Source organism: Lontra canadensis, unplaced genomic scaffold (assembly GCF_010015895.1).
Source record: "Lontra canadensis isolate GAN:19392208 unplaced genomic scaffold, GSC_riverotter_1.0 scaffold51, whole genome shotgun sequence".
In the NCBI taxonomy this organism is placed as follows: domain Eukaryota; kingdom Metazoa; phylum Chordata; class Mammalia; order Carnivora; family Mustelidae; genus Lontra; species Lontra canadensis.
This window is the reverse complement of record NW_022631045.1, coordinates 9,003,878-9,023,638: the sequence shown is the minus strand read 5'-3', so window position 1 is coordinate 9,023,638 and position 19,761 is coordinate 9,003,878. Positions and strand designations below refer to the sequence as shown.

The window sequence follows — 19,761 nt, the reverse complement described above, 5'->3', positions numbered from 1 at the left end:
CCCTATCTTAATTTGTTTTATTTCCTATCTCAATATCACATCACCTTGTTATTCAAAGCAAAAATCAACATTTTTAAAATTAAAAAATAATTCTTCCTCCAACAACCATTTCAGAGACAAAGGTGAGTATGAATAGGCTACATGCCAGTAGGATGTAATCTTATTTTTTATCTTGTTTTAGAAGTATGGATATACTGCATTTTAATATATGTATTTGTTATTATGCTATAAATATCTCGTCTGGATTACTTGCATGATATGGTAGTTACTTCTATATAAAGAATTTTATTCTTTTGCTGGTGAATATGGTACATACTTCTCAAACAACATTTTCTTATTTCTGTTTAAAATCAAACTGAGTCTCAAGGAGGAGAGTATGAGTACCCCAATTTATTGAAATCAACAGTCAGAAAAAAATTTGTCTGGTTTATTTTGTCTTTGATTTAAATAGTACTAAATGAAACACACACACAAACACACCTGACATAATGTGTATTTTCTGACATTCTCTAAAGATAAGATATATATACAAATTTCAATCATTTGATTTTATCAAGTTTTGTCATTAGCAATGACATTTTGGATTTAAGTGTATTTAAAAAAATATACCAAATATGAAACAATTCTGTGCTACTCTAAAATGTCTTTGTTTGCATATCAAAAGACTTTTACTTTTCTCTTACCAAACACTAATTCTTAAAGCCTCAAGTTCTACTGTATTTGTATGTTGCTCTGCAATGTAATTTTGTAAGTTTTACTTTATTTTTTTGCCAGGCTCTCATTGAAGGCCTGTTGAATGCTGGCAGCGGTCTATGGAGTCAGGCTTTGTGAGATGAGGGTCAGGATAACTGAGAGATTGTACCAGTTTTCTAAGAGCCTGGGTAATGAATTCAAACAACTAAATATAGGACTGGAATGAATCTTTTATTCCCTAAAACAATCCACAATTGAGATGGTTGGCACTGGATGGATTTCCACAGAAATTCACAAAGAGAACTTGGGTACATGACTTTGAACTCATCTGAGACAGGAGCCCCACTGATGACTTTGAAATGCCATCTTATCACTTGGAATGGATGCATGAAAGTGCCAGTTGTAATGTAAATCCTTTTTTTGCAAAGTTTTCCATCATTTCTCATTCGACAGCAAATGTGCTCTAAAAGAAATTTTCTAGATTTCCGCTGAAATCCAAAGACCTTTTACTTATCCTTCTTAAGTAATCATTCTGCAACCATTCCCCAACAGTCGCAAACTTCCTAAGGAGCTGAGATTACAAAGAGGAGCCACAGAAGAAAGAAGCTGTACTCTCAAAGAAGTTAATTACTATAGACATAAACTCTAATGGCTTTTAAAGTGGGATTCCTAAATCATTGCCTGACTTATCAACTCAGAATTTAGAGTTATTTTTCCACTAGGAATACTACTTGAAATAAAACTGCGTTCCTTTACTTCTCTATAGCAGGAAGAAGAACACACAAGAAACAAAATAGGAAGGTGTGTTGTTCCAAAACCGTCATAGGATCGGATGACTCGAAAACCTTCACCGAACATGGGACCTTGACACCATTCACACCTAGATGTGCTGCAAGGGAAGACACATCAAGTCAATATTTAGTAAATCTCTATGGAAGAAAAGATTATTGTGCTTGATGTTATGTGAGACTCACAGTAGTGTAAAATAGGGCCTTTGTCATTATTGATCTTACCTTCTAATTGAGGAGCTAAGACATACATAAGTAAAAAGTAAATGATAAAAAATAAAGTGGATAAATGTATATAAAACAATCTTGGTTTTCTAAAACAAAAAGTATAGATGCATAGCAGAAAACACTCTTAAGAATAGATTCCAAGTAGAAAACAGTAATTATTCTTGGTCAGTGTGATCACAGGAAATTTTATGTGCCTTTGTAATCTTTTTCTGTATTTTCCAAACTTTCCATAATAATTATGCCTTATTTTATAGTTCAAAATAATGATACTATTTAAAAAAAAATAAAGGGACTATATCATAGCTTTGTACAGGATTAGTGTCTGTATATATTTTTAAAGGCTCCTGAATCAGTTAAAAAAAAAAAAAAAGACATCAACACCATTAGTCCACTGACATTAGCACATGAACAGACTATTCACAGAAGAAGAAACTTGAATGTCTAGAGAACATTGAGAAGGGGAGCTTCTCAATCTCAGTAATCAGAGAGGACAGGTACCATTTCATAATCATCAGATGGGCAAAATGGAAAAGTCTGACAGTACGACATTTGGTGAGGATGGGAATCATCAGGAACACTCAGACTTTCTTGGTGGTGTAGAAATTGGTATAATTTGCCAATTTTAGATTTAAACAATAAAACTTAATATAAAAATGTATACATATTAAAGTCTATGTATAAAATCTCAAAAGTGATTTAACGAAATGTCTTGGACAACTTTTTATTGCAATGCATTTTGTTTTGCTTCATAGTAATAGCATCATAATATTCCATAATGTCGATACACCATAATTTATTTTACCACTTTTTAATTGATGCACACTGACGCTGCAGTTATCATCCCTAGTCCTAACTTTGTGTTCACGTGTAACTATTTCTATGAGATGGATTCTGACGATTTACATTTCTGTTTCAAGGGGTAAGTAGGATACTGTCCAGTTGCCTTCCACAAAGCTTTTGCCAATTTACAGCACTACTACTGGTATATAGTGATCCAGATTTGGGGCATCCAACGACAAAGTTTAAGGTCAATCTTTTTCTTTTTTTTTTTTTTTTAAGTTTTTGTTCACTTATTTGACAGACAGAGACCACAAGTAGGCAGAGACAGATGAGGGGAAAGCAGGCTCCCTGCTGAGGAGAGAGCCCAATGTGGGGCTTCATCCCAGGACCCTGAGATCGTGACCTGAGCCGAAGGCAGCAGCTTAACCAACTGAGCCACCCAGGCGCCCCTAAGGTCAATCTTTTTAATCTTAATAAAACAAGTAAAATATCTGTTGTTGCCATTGATGTTGCAGTTCCTTGATTACTAGTAAGATTTAACATGCTTCAGGTCCTGGGCCCTTTTCTATTGGTAGATTATTAATCACATTTTCAATTTCTTTGATGATTACTATCTGTTTAGGCTTCCTGCCTTTTATGGAGTCAATACTGGTAATTTATACACTGCTGGGAAATTTACTTAGGCAGACAACAAAGATTTGTTAAATCAATAATATAAGGACTGGTGAGTGTAAGAATAGTTTTATACCATCGGAAGAAAATACGAGAGAAGCTGAGTGGACTCCTAGTGCACGGGCTTTAGAAACCCTGGTCCTGAGATTAGGCAATGATTCTCACACTGGCCATTAATCCCTGAGGAGGAGAAAATGCTCTAGATAAGGTGGCTCTCTTCCTGGTCTCTTACAAAGTGTTTCCCTGCATAGTCTGCCGGGGACCAAAGAACCCTTTTTTGGAAGAAACCACTTCTGTGTCCTTAGTAATTCACAGGAAAGATTAAAATCACACCGTATAGATGTGGCCGGCCACGCCTCAGCAATTTGTAACTCACACTGGAATTAATTCTCAGTTAAACTTGAGAATATTAGGAAACGGGCTGAATTCAGACTTCATTATTACTCTGAAGAGACAGAAGGAGAAATTTAAAGAATTCTATGTATGTTCGAGGCTGCGATATGGATGTATTAATAGTAGAACTGTCATCTGGCCTCTAAGGAACAACATTTTAAATGCTTAAAGGTGTATTTTCATTAAAAGGGTGTCAGAATCTGCTCACCATTTGAGTAGCTTTAGAATTTCCGCTGGGATCACATTATAATATTCACGTAGATTATTTTTTAAAAAGAAAAAAGAAGCAATTTGAGTAAGGGATGGTGGGCTATTCAAAGAATTCTCCTTCCAAAACATAGGATGAGTGAAAGTATTCTCAAAGAGGATTTTTTTCAGGTTAAGCTTCAAAATTGCAGATGGAAAAGTTGTCAGTTCATTCCCATCGACATTCAGTTTTTCAAGTGATCTGCAAATAAAGGAAACCAAATTTAAAAGGTATTTATGCAATTTATAATACCAAAGTAAAATTTTTTGTCCCTGTGTTCCTGCAAATTGGCATTAAAGGTAGTAGCAATAACGTCCAAGTGCTTAAGTATTTTCTTAGAACCGGAGAATTACAAAGCAAATGACACGGTTTGTTATTATGCCGATCAGTGCATTTGTGTGAATAGCAGAGTTAAAGCATGTACTTTGGGTCTCTGCAACATACCATTATGGAAAAAGAAAAATACTAGTATAGTATAATGATAGAATATATTTTCATAGACAAACTGAACACCAGTACACATTTTTTCCTTCAAGTCTAATCAAAACAGTGGAATTACCATTAGCAAAAAATATCATGTGTTATATTGCAGCTTTGATTTTTCATCACCTGAATCCCCTTGGTTTTTACTGTGCCATTTGTTTCTGATAACAGTGATTCCTTTGTTCGAAGAGAACATTACTGATTTTCTCATTTTATACTACCTGCCTTGATGGTGGTTTTTTTTGTGTTGTTTTTGTTTTGTGTGTGGGTGTGTGGGTGTTTTTTTGTGCTTTTTTTTTTTCAGTTACACATCTTTCTACTTAGTGCTGGAGACAGACAGAAAAGTATCTGTTTATGAGGGACACATAAAAACAAATCAAAGGCTAGTCCAACTTGCTGGGAGTGAAAAAGGATGACATGCGGACTGTAGGTCAAAATTTGCTGGGAACTCTAGGTTCTCATGTGCAGTGTAGTTTCCTCCTCACACAATTTAAATTCTTTGGTGGGATTTGAAACAATGGGGCTAGGAACATGGCCCCTCACCCGTCTTCATCCACAGCCACAGTCTGACTACTGCACTTGTCATAGTCTGGAAAAGGGAAGCAAAACCCCAGGCTTTACTGTGGTCCCAAAGGAGAGAGCTGGCATGGTCACTCTGCTCCCTCTAGGGAGCCTTAGGGCCAGCAGCAGAGAGCCCAAAGGACAGCCAAAATAAGTGTGGTGGACTCTAGGGAGATGTCAGTGGGGTTCCCCAAATACCCTTGGCGGAGGCTGCCCCTTCCTGAGTTGCTTTATCTCAGAGGCTTCAGCAGTCTGGGCTCATCCTTCCTCTGGATGAGGTCTGAGGAGTTTGCTAGGCTCAGCAGTCTCTAAAGCTGGAAGAGCTCCACCAGCGACAGCCTTAGCAGCTGAGCATCTGAGCATCGCCGGGAGCAGAGAAACTTCCTCCCGTTAGGTCACTGACGCTCTCTGAATGGTGCTCTTGTGACTGCCTTTGGTCCTGAGCAGACGGCAGAGCAGCCAAAAGAGAAAAACTGACAAACACACAGAGCGGTGCTCTTGAGGCAGTCGTGCTCTGGGAGGCAGAGAAATTGGGGTGGAAGCAGGAGAAACACTTAATAAAATTCACACACACACACACACACACACACTCACACCCAAGGCAAATAGGAAAAGAAAAAAGTGAATAAACAGTAAATGCAAAGTAAAATGGAAGAAAAAAACTGAATATATCGGCCATAACAAAGGTGAAGAGGTTGAATTCCCCTATTAAAATATAAAGATTGTCACATGGGAAATTAAATAATTGGTACAAATATTAGAAAACAAAGACAAAATCATCTCACTTTACTGTAGATAAGACTATGCTCCTGGAAACCCAAACGAAATCTAGTCAAACTGAGCCAGAATGAAGATAATTTGGGTTATATCGCTTAATTTTAAATTCATGTAAGGAAGGACATAGCTTTTCTCTATTCTGTATGGGCAACAGTTGGCTAGAAATGAAAATTATAGAAAATGTTGCATTCATAATAACAACACAATTATAGAATACTTAGAGAAGGTTAGTAATAAAGATAAAGGACTTAATGTGAAGGGAGTCATAAATCTTTTAAAAGATTTTATTTATTTATTTTAGAGAGAGTGGGGGGCGGGGGTGGAAGGGGCAGAGAAGGAGGGAGAGGGAGAGGGAAAGAATCTCAAGCAGACTCTGTGCAGAGCCTGATTTGGGTCAGGATGTGGGGCTCAATCTCACAACTCTGAAACCATGACTTGAGCTGAAAACAAGAGTCAACCTCTAGGCACCCCAAGTCATAAATTCCTATGAAGGACATAAAATAAGATCTGAACAAATGAAAAAATATGCTCTGTTTTAGGATGAAAATATTTATTAACATCAGAAATGTAAATTCTTCGAAACCTGTATGTAAACTCAAGACAATTCCAATTGAAATCTCAATTTTGTGTTTATTTTTTGGGGGGGTAGAGGGGCTTGGAAGTATATTAAATGCTCTTAAAACTCATGATCTAAAGAGCTAGTTAAAAGGCTATTATTGAAAAACAATCTCCCTCCTAATTATTAAAAATTATTCTAAAGTCATAATCAAAAGAGTATAATCAAAGGAGTACTGATCTGTAAGGACAGAGATGAACTTCAGATGTGAGATTTTAAAAATCAATGTGAGAAAGAATCAGGGCTTCGTATTAGGCTTACACTGTTATATGTATTTCCTTATCCTGAAGAAATAAAACTGATAAGAACTATAGGCGTACATCCAGAAAAATGGACAAAATGAAGTATGTCATTCTATTAAGAAGCCATCAGTACAACTTTTAAATAATTACTGAAAATGTTATGTCTTAAAAATGCCAGTCATTCAAGTTACGTTTTCATAAATGTGATGTTTCATATATTATGTTTTGTGGCTATTAAATGTATGAACGAACTCCGTTTTCTCCAACACAGTCATCACCAAATATGTCCTGACAGGACATATGGCTTTGTGTACTTACAACTTTCAGAATACCTGAGTTTCTGGATTTCATTAGGAATGGAAGCAATACCATTGTAGGAAATATCAAGTTCCTCAAGATGGGACAAAAGAAATAACCTTAGAAAGAGAAAATGGAATTAAAAATGATTACCTGCTTGTCATTACTAGGCATGAATAAAGAATTAAATACTTGAGCAAAGAGGTAGAAATATGGAGAAACTACATTTTCCTACAATCTTGAAATTTATGGACTTGTTTTCATTATAGGTGGCTTAATGACAATCGAAGTTCCTAAAATGATTCTTCTACCCTTTAAGACGGCTTTGAAATGTTTGGAGCAGATAAAGCCCCATTCAGAAAAAGCCTGAGAAATTTCTAAAACATTTAGAGAGAGTCTTTTCTTGGTTGCTATATTTGTTTCCTAGGGCTGATGTAACCAATGACCACAAGCCAGGTGGCTTAGAGCCACGGACACTTATTCCCTCACAGTTCTGGAGGCCGGAAGTCCAAAATCAAGGTTTTAGTGGTGTTAGTGGAGTCGGTTCTTTCTGGAGTCTGTCCGGGCCCTCCAGTGAGGCTCTGGGATAAAAAAGACAAGAAACAGAAAAAAAAGGGGGGAAAAACCCCCAAAAACAAACAAACAAAAAAAAAAACAAGGCAAGGAGAGAGACACATTCTGGTGATGTCTTTATCTCTTAAATGAACAAAAAAATCCCGTGTTTTTCATGAACAAATGCTATCCTAAAGCTTTGGGAAAAAGAAGAAACCTTTTGGATTTTTTAAGTGATCTATTGTCTTTATTTTACAAGAAAACTAAATAGACCTTTTCGTGGTCACAAAACTTCAAACATTTCATCTGAGAGCATTGAGTATACCTTTCCATAGTATAATCAAGGGCATAACTGTAACTGTAGAGGGCCTATCTGTAAGGGGCATAGCTAAGATGAGGACCCAGTTCTTTGTGCCTCCAGAACCTGGGCTTTGGTATCTGCATTTGCATAGCTTATGCCCCAAGCAGCTCAGGGCAAAAATAGTAGCAACAAAAACTTAGGCCTCAGTTGACTTTGTGCTGTCGATCTCCCCTTAATATGCATACATAAACCATGTTATTTGATTAAAAAATATATATACTGCTTCAGAGGGGCCTGGGTGACTCAGCTGGTTGAGTGTCTGCCTCTGGCTCAGGGCGTGATCCTAGTGTTCTGGGATCGAGCCCTGTCTCAGGCTCCCTGCTCTACAGGGAACCTGCTTCTCCCCTCCTGCTCCCCCTGCCTGAGCTCTCTCTTTCTGTCAAGTAAATAAATAAAATCTTGAAAAAAAAATATATATACTGCTTTATTTTAGGAACTCTAATATTTTTTAGAAATAGCTCCTTAAACCTTTTTGAGTGTAACCAATAGTTAACCAATAGTTCAAACTAATTTGCTTAATCTCTAAATAGTGAGCAATGTTGACTCTGTAGCTATGAACAAGTTGTAGTTGCTTTAGGAATTTTTACATTTTGTTTAAATGACATAGAGTTATTAGAGGTCATAATTACAATTTTACAGATTATTAAATATAAATTTTATTTAGATGTACATATTCATATATGCATATATACATATATATGGGTCTCTATATGCATACATATATGTAGCTGTGTGTGTATATGTGTATATATACACAGGGTTATGTGCGGTGTATATTTACAAATATATATATATATATATATACACACATATACACACACACACACATACACACACAGAAAAATATAGATACATGTGTACACACAGATTAGTAGACACACATGTATTACTTAGCTCTGTTCCCAGGGTGTCTAGAAACAATGTTATCCCAGTAGCACTGGGACTTCTAGCACCCAGATCTCGGTTTTAAATACCATCTGCCAATAAAAAGGAAGCTGAGTTTGCTTAGAGAAACAGCTGCTTCTAGAATCAAGGCAGGGAAAATACAATTTATATTACTGTTGAAAAAATAGATGATTTAAATAGAAATAAAATACACACAATGCAATATTCTTACTTTTAGTGTTGATTTGTTATACATGTATTATGTGTAACGTGAAATGCGTTTATATACAGGAATGGTATAAGTTTTACATGCTTTTTCATTCTTTTAAATGACTGAATAGTTTTACAGTTTATTAATGCAGAATTTTTTGGATTGATAAATATAAACAATGCCAGGTGAACAACTTAATAAATGAATTTTGATGCATTTCCTTAATTTTGGTGAGAATCTTCTTTACAAAATGTTCAACTGTATAAGAGTCCTTGTCCCTTTGCCCTTAACCCACATCCAATTTGTTTAACTGAAAGATATATGTCATTTTGCATTTGGCTAAGGTTTTGGTTTAAGAATTAAATAATCACCAGTCCAGAAGTCTGGAAAAATTCCATCTCTTTTATACCCAAATATCAACATTCTTATTAAAGGATGATACATATCATATTGGCTAATTTCTTGATTTATAGATTAGGAAATTGAGACCAAGAAGGTTAAGTGATTCCCCAGCTAAAACAGATCATTATCCATTTTGAAGTTAAAAGTCTAGATTTCCTAATTCCATATGCAGTGTCCTTTCCAAATGCACAAAGGCTATCAAGAGATCAGTGCAAGTTTCTCACTCGAGCCTTTTTCTGTAATTGGTGTTCACTTAATCCATACTCAAATAATGGATCTCTAGATGAGCATTCACTAGCCCCTCACTAGCTGCCATCTGTGTAGCTGCTAGGATTGCTTTTAACACAATGATAAGATGCAAGTCAGCTAACTGGAAGAGAACGGGAATCATTCAGTTGCTAGCTGCTTTCAAAAGGGAAATTGATCTCTTTCTAAATTATAAGCTCTTTATTTTCTGTGCTCATACTCTCAAGCCATTGACCTTACCCAGGTGGAAGAGTAGTAATCAAATTAAAGGCAATGCTGAAAACTCTAAGGAGCTTAAGTTGCTGAATTTCAGAAGAGATTTCTTTGATAGGATTATTTCTTAGTAATAGTATTTGTAAATTTTTAAGACAAAGTATCTGAGGAACAGAAAAGAGAAACAAACATGAGTAGAATGATCAAGTATCACAGATCTCTACTTGGTACATTTTATAAACCCTTTGAACTAATGTAGTAGAATCAACAAATGAACATTGATTGGCTGTATCACCTGTCTATTTTTTTGCTCTTTTCCAGGGTATCATAAATGTCTATTTTTTATTATAATTATTATTAATAAGAAATTAGTGCAATATACACAATGATAAAAATGGACTCACTTCTGTGGGGAAGTAACTGATGTCATTGAAGGATAAGTTAAGATATACCAATTGGGAGGCCAAAATCGTTAAGTCTGGACAATTTGTGATAAAAAAGCCCTAAAAGAAAGTGACAAGTGATAAGAGGTTAATTAACAATGCACAAAATATTTTATACCAAAGAAAAATAAATGAGCACATAACTGAGTGACAGTGCTTGACACAGTACACTAACAAGGCTATACTCATCTTCCATTCATTTGTTAGTCTGCCATAATAATAATTCCCTAAATATGGAAAGGATAGAAATCAAATAGAAGCTCTGTTAAGTATTCATGTTTATAAGAAGTTTGGTGTTAGATGTGTGACAGGAATTATTTCGATTAACGGCAAACAAACATTTAGAGTATCCATTGTGTGCTGAAATGTAAGTAAGTACATTTTATATTTAATTATCTCTTTTATCTTATTTTTTCTTGTTTCTACCTCTTTTTCTGTTATCATTCCATTAATCCAATGTCTATCTAAAACTTCTTGTTTAAATATGTCAATTCTGATTGAGGAAAACTGTGTGCTGCTGTGAACTAAATGTTTGCGCTACCCACAAACCTTTATGTTAAAGTCCCAAACCCCAATGTGATGGCATTTAGAGGTGAGGCCTTTGTGAGGTAATTAGGGTTAGATGGGGTCTTAAGGGTGGAGCCCTTATAATGGGATTAGTGCCCATATAAGAAGAAGAAGGGGCCAGAGCTCTCTTTTTCCACCAGGTAAGGATATAGGAAGAAAGTAGGTGTGAGCAAGAGATCTCTAACCAGGAGACAAATCAGCTGACCCCCCTCAATGTTGGACTCCAGGGCTGCCAGAACTGTGAGAAATTAATGATATTTTGTCATACAAGTCAGAACTGATTAAGACATGTTTGGTGTCCTCAGTATCTTTAACACTCCAGGATAATTGAAACATTTGTTTCTTAAGGGTCATAGGATCAGTAGTGGTCAACGGAATGGACCAAGGGATACCATTGTTGGATGATCAGACCTCAGCTTATAGAAAAGGGGGATCGTTGCAGGGGCATTAGACTATGCCACATATCATGTGAGAATGAAAGGCTCATGGCTAAAGAACCTTAAAGTTGAGTACTGGTATCAAGACTGACCTTTTACTGAAGTATTACTATTTGTAAATGTGTATATAGACAAAAGTAGGTGGTCTTTTTTTCCTGTCATAAACACTTTTCTCTGCAGAACTGGTGCTGTACTTACAGAGCAGATATGTGTTTATCATAGCCTCTAATCATTTCACTTAGTGTGCTCAGACAACTAGAAGCCTTTACATTTCCTTCTGCCTGGAAATTTCTTCCCTCATGTCATCCCATGAACTATATAGTCTCACCTCATCAGTGGCCAGCACAGAGTCCGCTGTCTACTCATATGTCATCTGGCCAGAGAGGCCTTCCTAACCAACCTATGACAGATAGCAACCTCTCAAACCAGTGCTCCAGCGATGATTCCCTGTCTCTGTCACTTGCCTTATTTTTCTTCATAGTTCTTATAATCATAGGATAGACTATGTACAAATATATGTCTGATCTCACCCCACTAAACTTTAATAAGCTCTATGAAACAGGGATTCTCTTCTGTTTTGCACACTGATATATAGTTAAAATACATAGTTTACCACTGGCACATGGGGGTTCTTAATAAATATTGACTGAATGAGTGAATATCCGGAACCTTCATGTTGCCTCATGTAATCCCCAGGACCATCACTAGGAGGCTGGTCCACCACAGGTACCCTGGATCTCTCTTTTACCATCCCATCATAAAACCCGTTTGCTGTGGTTATAATGCAAAGGCTGTGTGGAACTAAGCCTTAGAGGAGTGTGGTCCAAGATGGCGGAGGAGTAGGAGACCTCGATTTCATCTGGTGCCAGGAGTTCAGCTAGATAGCTATCAAACCACTCTGAACACCCATGAACTCAACAGGAGATCAAAGAAAAGAATAACAACAACCTTAGGAACAGAAAAGCGACCACTTTCTGCAAGGTAGGACACGTGGAGAAGTGAATGGAGGCGATATATGGGAAGAGAGACCTTGGGGGGAGGGGCCGGCTCCAGGCAAGCCGTGCAGCAACGGAGCACAAAATCGGAACTTTTAGAAGTCTGCTTCCCTGAGGGACGTTGCTCCAGAGGCTAAGCGGGGAGTGGAGCCCTCATGGGGACAGTGTGGTCTCAGGACCCTTGAGGTTGCAGAAAGAGCAGGGCCGTCTGAGGGTGGCAGAGCTCCCAGATATGGGGTGGAGAAGCTGGCCACAGAGACAGAGCCAAGGAGTGGGCTTTCAGCTCAGAGTTACCTTAAACCATGATCCGAGGCACAGTTGGGCCACTGCTTTTAGAGGAGGGGTTCAACAAGTGAAAGAACTGGGGAAACTCCCTTTCTTACCCCCAGGAGGAGTGGCTTCGGAGCGCACTGCAGGAATTGGCTAGGTTTGGAACCTCCAAACAGGGCCATGCGCCTGAGATGGAAACACTCGGTCGCAGGCCGGGTGAGCACGGAGCATAGCTGGGGACCAGGGGATGGGAGTGACTGACTGCTTTTCTCCGAGGGTGCACTGAGGAGTGGGGCCCCAAGCTCTTGGCTCCTCCTGGCCGGAGACTAGGAGGCTGCCATTTTCATTCCCGTACTCCAAAGCTCTATGGAAAGTGTTCAGGGAACAAAAGCTCCCAAGACCAAAACCTTTGAGCAGATTGCTTACCCTGGCCTCTGGCAAGGGCGGTGCAATTCTGCCTTGGGCAAAGACATTTGAGAATCACTGCAACAGGCCCCTTCCCCAGCGTTCAGCAAGAACATCCAGCCAAGACCAAGTTTACTGATCAATGAACTTGATCAGTGCTAGGGGAATACAGCACATAGAATTCATAGCTTTTTCCCCATGATGCTTTAGTCTTTCAACTTTAATTTTAAATTTTTCCTTATTTTTCTGTTTCTTTTTTTGAAATTTTCTTCTTTCCTTTTTCAACCAACTTCTTATCTCATCAATTCTTTTTTTAGAATCTCTTTTAATTTTCATCTTTACTATCTTTACTATTATCTCATTTTTACTATCTTTACTATTCTATCCCTTCATTGTATTTAACTTTATTTATTTATTTAACCTTATTGTATTTAACCTTATTTTTTTGTATATATATACGTTTTTCTTTCTTTAAAATTTTGGGTTGCTGTTTCTTCTAACAGACCAAAATACACCCCAAATCTAGTGTATGGCTCTGTTCTATTCACCAGCCTGATCATATTCTTTTTTTTTTTTTTTTTCTTTTCCCCCCAGTTTTGGGTCTCCTTTGATTGTTTAGTGTATATTTCTATGGGGTCATTGTTACCCTTTTAGCATTTTGTTCTCTCATTCATCTATTCTTCTCTGGACAAAATGGGAAAACTCACCTCAAAAAAAAAAAAGAGCAAGAGGCAGTACTGATTGCCAGGGGCCTAGTCAATATGGACACTAGTAAGATGTTAGATCTAGAGTTCAGAATGACAATTATAAAGATATGAGCTGGTCTTGAAAAAAGCATAGAAGACACTAGAGAATTCCTTTCTGGAGAAGTAAAATCTAACCAAGTCGAAATCAGAAAGGCTATTAATGAGGGGCAATCAAAAAGGAGGCTCTAACTGCTAGGATAAATGAGGCAGAAGAGAGAATAACTGATATAGAAGACTAAATGATGGAGAATAAAGAAGCTGAGCAAAGATAAACAGCTACTGGATGACGAGGGGAGAATTCGAGAGATAAGTGAGACCATAAGATGAAACAATATTAGAATAATTACAATCCTGGAAGAAGAAGAAAGAGAAAGAGGGGCAGAAGGTATATTGGAGCAAATTACGGTGTAGAACTTCCACAATGTGGGGGAAGAAACAGGAATCAAAATTTAGGAGGCACAGAGAACCCCCCTCAAAATCAATAAAAATAGGTCCCCCCCATCATCTAATAGTAAATCAAGTCTTAGAGACAAAGAGAAAATCCTGAAAGCAGCTCAGCACAAGAGGTCTGTAGCCTACAAAGGTAGAAACGTTAGATTGGCAGCAGACCTATCCACAGAGACCTGGAAGGCCAGAAAGGATTGGCATGATATATTCAGAGCACCAAATGAGAAAAGTATGCAGCCAAGAATATTATATTCAGCTAGGCTGTCACTAAAAATAAGAGGAGGATAAAAAGCTTCTAGGACAGACAAAAACTAAAAGAATTTCCAAACACCAAACCAGCCTTACAGGAAATATTGAAAGGGTTAGCTAAGCAAAGAGAGAGCCTAAAAGTAACAGACCAGAAAGGAACAGAGACAATATACAGAAACAGTCACCTTATAGGTAATACAATGGCACTGAAGTCATATCTCTCAATAGTTACCCTGAATATAAATGGGATATATGCCCCAATCAAAAGACACAGGTTATCAGAATGGATAAAAAAACAAGACCCATTGATATGCTGTCTGCAAAAAAACTCATTTTAGACCCTGGGGCGCCTGGGTGGCTGGGTGGGTTAAAGCCTCTGCCTTCAGCTCAGGTCATGGTCTCAGGGTCCTGGGATCGAGCCCCGCATTGGTCTCTCTGCTCAGCAGGGAGCCTGCTTTTCTGTCTCTCTCAGTCTGCCTCTCTGCCTACTTGTGATCTCTCTCTCCATCAAATAAATAAATAAAAATCTTTTAAAAACTCATTTTAGACCCAAAGAAACCACCAGATTTAAAGTGAGAGGGTGGAAAACCACTTACCATGCTAAGGGAGATCAAAAGAAAGCTAGGGTGACAAACTTTATATCAAATTAGGTTTTAAACCAAAGATTATAAAAAGAGATGAGGAAGGACACTATATCATACTTAAAGAGTCTATCCAACAAGAAGATCTAACAATTTAAAATATCTATGCCCCTAACATGGGAGCAGCCAAGTATACAAGCCAATTAATTAAAAAAAGAAAAAATCAAAGAAACACATGAACAATACAATAGTAATAGGGAACTTTAACATCTCCTTCACTGAAATGGACAGATCATCTAAGCAAAAGATCAACACACTGGACTCACTGGACCAGATGAATATCACAGATATATTCAGAACATTCGATCCCAAAACAACAGAATACACATTCTTCTCTAGTGTATATGGAACATTATCCAGAATAGATCACATCCTGCGTCATAAATCAGGTCTCAACTGGTACCAAAAATTGGGATCATTCCCTGCATATTTTCAGACCACAATGCTTTGGAACTCAAACTCAATAACAACAGGAAAGGTGGAAAGAACACAAATACATTGAGTCTAAAGAGCATCCTAGTAAAGAATAAATGTGTCAACCAGGAAATTAAAGGAGAATTTTAAAAATTCATGGAAACAAATGAAAACAAAAACACAACTATTCAAAATACATGGGATGCAGCAAAAGCAGTCCTAAGAGGAAAATATATAGCAATACAAGATTTTCTCAAGAAACAAGGAAGGTCTCAAATATACAACCTAAACCTACACCTAAAGGACCTGGAGAAAGAAGAGCAAATAAAGCTTAAACCCAGCAGGAGAAGAGAAATAATAAAGATCAGAGCAGCCATCAAAAATATGAAATCTTGCCATTTGCAACAATGTGGATGGAACTAAAGGGTATTATGCTAAGTGAAATGAGACAATCAGAGAAAGACAATTATATGATCTTGCTGATATGTGGAATTTGAGAAATAAGGCAAAGGATCATTGGGGAAGAGAGGAAAAAATGAAACAAGACAAAACCAGAGTGTGAGATAAACTAAGAGACTCTTAATCTCAGAAAACAAACTGAGGGTGCTGGAGTGGAAGTGGGTGGAAAGGATGGGGCATCTAGATGATGGATATTGGGGAGGGTTTGTGTTATGGTGAGCGGTGTGTATTGTGTAAGACCAATGAATCACAGACCTATACCCCTGAAACAAGTAATACATTATATGTTAATAATAAAAAACAAAGTTAAATTAAATTACTTCAAAAAAAGGGGAAAAAAGGTACTAAGCACTAAGAATGTGGAGGCCTTCCCAATCTCTTGAACTGCTCTAGCAAGCATTAAGTTCTTATATCTTGGGTCTGTATTAGATTAATCAGTACACTTGTTTTGTATAAGTTTTTGCTCATAGAAAGTCTACTTCTTTTAATAAGGCCCTGAACTAGATCAGGAATTATGACCTTTAATTCATTTAGATCACCCACAGAGCTCAAGATTCTACTCTGGAGTCTAATATTTTTTTAAAATAATATTAATGGCTGTGGAAATAAAGTTTTTCTTCACTAGTTCCACCCAACTCTTTAAAAGCTACATTCGTTCTCCATCTAAAGCAAGGATTAGCAAACTACACTCAGCCACCTGTTTTTCTAAGTTAAGGTTTTACTGGAACATAGCCATGCTCATAAGTTTAAGTATTGTATATAGCTGCTTTTGCATTATATAACAGAGTTGAGTGACAGAGACCATGCAAATCTCAAAGCCTATGATTTTTAATCCAGCCCTTTGCAGAAAAACTCACCAACCTCTGATTTAAAGTAATTCATTCCTGGGGTATCTGGGTGACTCAGTTAAGCATCCTACTTTTGATCTCAGCTCAGGTGTTGATATCAGGGTTGTGAATTCAAGCCCCATGTAATGAATGAATGAATGAATGAATGAATGAAGAAATAAATGAATAAATGAATAAATAAAGTAATTAACTTCAAAGGGCACTCTATTGACTGGCTCAGTCAGTAGAGTATGTGACTCTTGATCTCAGGATTGTTAAGTTCAAGACCCATGTTAGCTGTGCAGATTACTTAAAAACAAAATCTTAAAAAAATAAAAGCAGTTCACTATAAAACCAGATAATCTGTTCACTTATCCTAATGGTTAGTGACCTTATTTCAAACCAACCTTCTCACTAAAACCAAGAAGGTAAACAAACACAACACAATAAATGTTTGGAGAATTACCAAGGTAGCTAGGTCTTAATAAGCCAAACTTCTAGAAAGAAGAGAATCTCCGGATAGTAGACAGAACACTCAACACTACTTTTCTCCCTACATCATTTGCCTAATCAAAAGCTGTGGACAAGCTAAGTTGAGCAGAATTATAGCCAGTCTAATGGGGCCAGAGAGATGAAAATTGGAATTCACGGCTTACCGAGGACAAGGGGGTCTCAGACTTGGTATGAAAGGGCGGAAAGGCTACAGCCCTAGGAGTAAAAGCTAACCGGAAATCTATATAAAGATTGAAGCTTAGATCAAAATAAAGCATTTTGAGGCTTCTGGTCCAAGATGGTGACATAGAGAGACCCTGAACTCACCTTCTCCATGCATTTGCCCCTCCTACATCTATTTACAGAGCAATTCCTCCTGAAGAAGAACTGAGAGCTGGCTGAATGGCTTCTGCACAACAAAAGATAGAGAAACCCTGCAGAGAACATCAGAAGAGATGGAAACACGGTAAGGCAGGGAGCCCCCACCCCCACCCCAAACGCTTCCTCTGGAACTGCAGCAAGGAGGGACAGTACTGAGGGACCAGTACCAGATTCATCTACCCTGAGGCACAGAGAAAAAGCCATGGTTTCAAAGAGCAACTAGAATATAAGAGATGCAGCCCTAGAACCCTGCCAAATGGTAGGGGAGCTGCTGGAACTCTATGGACCGGAGGGGCTGGTGAACACCACGTTTAACATTTCCTCACCACGGACAGAGCAGACAGGAGCAGGCTCTGGGCACCAGAGTGAGTCTGCTTGTCTCAGTGAGCCTTGGTCCCCTAGCCCACGCCAGCTCTAACCACCCCACTAAGGCAGCCGCAAGATGGTGCAAACTGGGACGCTCCTAGTCAATACTCACTACAGCTCCAGCCATCAAGGCAAGGTGGTGGTGCGGGTGCGAACCACCCCAGAACACTCCAGGCCTGACCCCCTTTGTCTCCAGATGGCTTGTTAGGGCGCCCCTAGTGGAGTGCTCTAGGACTTCCTGGCTCATGCCTGTTTGGCCCCAGCAGCCCCACCAGGGTATTCCCTATGCAAAATATCCCAAGGAACCCCCAGCGTGCCCCCTGCCTCAGCTCCAGCCACCCCCTTAGCACCCCCTGCACAGAGCACCCCAGTACACCCTGGTCTGTGCCCCGTCTCAGTTCCAGCCACCCTATCAGAGTGACCCTGAGCTGAGCATGCTAGGACCACTTGGCTTGCACCCACTTCAGCTCCAGCTGTCCCATCAGAGAACCCTCTGCACAAAGAGTCCTAGGACCACCCCAGCCCATACCCACTTCCGCTCCAGCCATCCCACCAGGGTAGCCCCAGCTCAGAGGGCTCTGGGATCCCCAGCCCATACCAGCCACAGCGAAAGACTGGTAAATGTCAAAAGGACACAGAAACCAACTTGAATGGCTTTTACTAATGAAATCTAGAACAACTTAAGAATAAAAATCAGTAACAGTATAACAGATTATACTCACCACATGAAACAAATTGAACATTTGATGAGAAATAGGATTATTTGCATAGTTTTTACATATTAAGTGCAAAGGGGAAGAAAGAGTAACAGTGGAGAAGCTCTGAAGATACCACTTTAAACAAGTAATCTAAGTAAACCCTGTTAGTAATAGGATAAATTGAAATCATGTACCATATGATAAGATAAAATTAAAGAAAAAATTTTGAGATATTAATGCCAACATTGAATGACCTATATCTAATCACTGGAAAATATAAGAAAAACCCACAGTAATGCACATTTTGCAAAATAACTTGCCTGTAATTTTTAAGTTTCAAAGTCATGAAAGTCAAAGAAAGCTGGAAACATATCAGCTTGAAAGAAACTGAAACAACTGTATTCAGCTTGTGACCCTGGATTAGATCCCTTTGTGATAAAGAACATTATGGGGTAAATTAGCAAACTTCAACTGGGATCTCTTGGTTGAATAGAGTAATGAATCAATATTAATTTCCTGATTTTGAAGGCTGCCCCATGGTTACGTAGGAGAATGCCCTTGCTTATAGGGAATATGTACTTAAGTATTCCGGGGTAATGAAGTACTTCTGCGGGCTTCCTTTGTACTTTTCTTGCAACACCTCTGTAATTTTTAAATCATTTCAAAATTAAAATATTCAAAAATACGACATTTTGAACATTGGGAGATATAGTTAAAGTTATGATTACAGAAAAATTTGGAGTCTTAAATACAAAAACAAGAAAAGGAAAGGCTGAAAATCAGCCTTTTCATAGGAAGCCCACATTCATATAAAGAAGTTAGAAAAAGGACGGCAAATAAATCCTTCCAAAAGAAGAAAGATATTAATAATAAAGATAAGAGCAAAAATTAATAAAATAAAAACCAGAATGGTAAGAATCAGCAAATCAAAAAGCTCACCACATGAAAAACAAATAAGGGAATACTACCAGAGTTTGTTTTTGTTTTTTTTTAACTGACCCCCTCCTGAGTTTTTAATTTTAGTCATTCTATAGAATATGCTGTGCAATCTGACTGTGGTTTCAATTTGTCATCCTTGATGAGCAATGACGAGAACATTTTCATGTTATGGTTGGCCCTTAGTATATCATCCTTTGTAAAGATCTGTCAAAGTCTTTTGTCCTTTCTCTTTTTCTTTTGTGTGTGTATGTGTGTGTGTGTGTGTGTGTGTGGCAGAATTCTAGACGACCTCTGTGACTTTGACCCTGGTGATAGTCCTATGTCAGTTTTTAAACTTT

The 19,761-nt window shown here is 38.0% G+C and overlaps 1 protein-coding gene across 2 annotated transcripts in view; it reads right to left on the bottom strand.

Moving 5' to 3' along the window:
- Positions 1 to 709: 709 nt before the first annotated feature.
- LRRC63 (leucine rich repeat containing 63) overlaps positions 710 to 19,761 on the bottom strand; it is a 40,740-nt gene continuing 21,688 nt past the window's right edge. For both annotated transcript variants that reach the window (XM_032874011.1, XM_032874013.1), the window contains exons 6-10: positions 10,052 to 10,150; positions 9,675 to 9,811; positions 6,813 to 6,896; positions 3,763 to 4,002; positions 710 to 1,582 (exon numbers count right to left, since the gene is read on the bottom strand). In XM_032874011.1, coding sequence (XP_032729902.1) covers positions 1,363 to 1,582; positions 3,763 to 4,002; positions 6,813 to 6,896; positions 9,675 to 9,811; positions 10,052 to 10,150 — 780 coding nt within the window. In that variant the 3' untranslated portion in view covers positions 710 to 1,362. The remainder of the gene's footprint in view (positions 1,583 to 3,762; positions 4,003 to 6,812; positions 6,897 to 9,674; positions 9,812 to 10,051; positions 10,151 to 19,761) is intronic.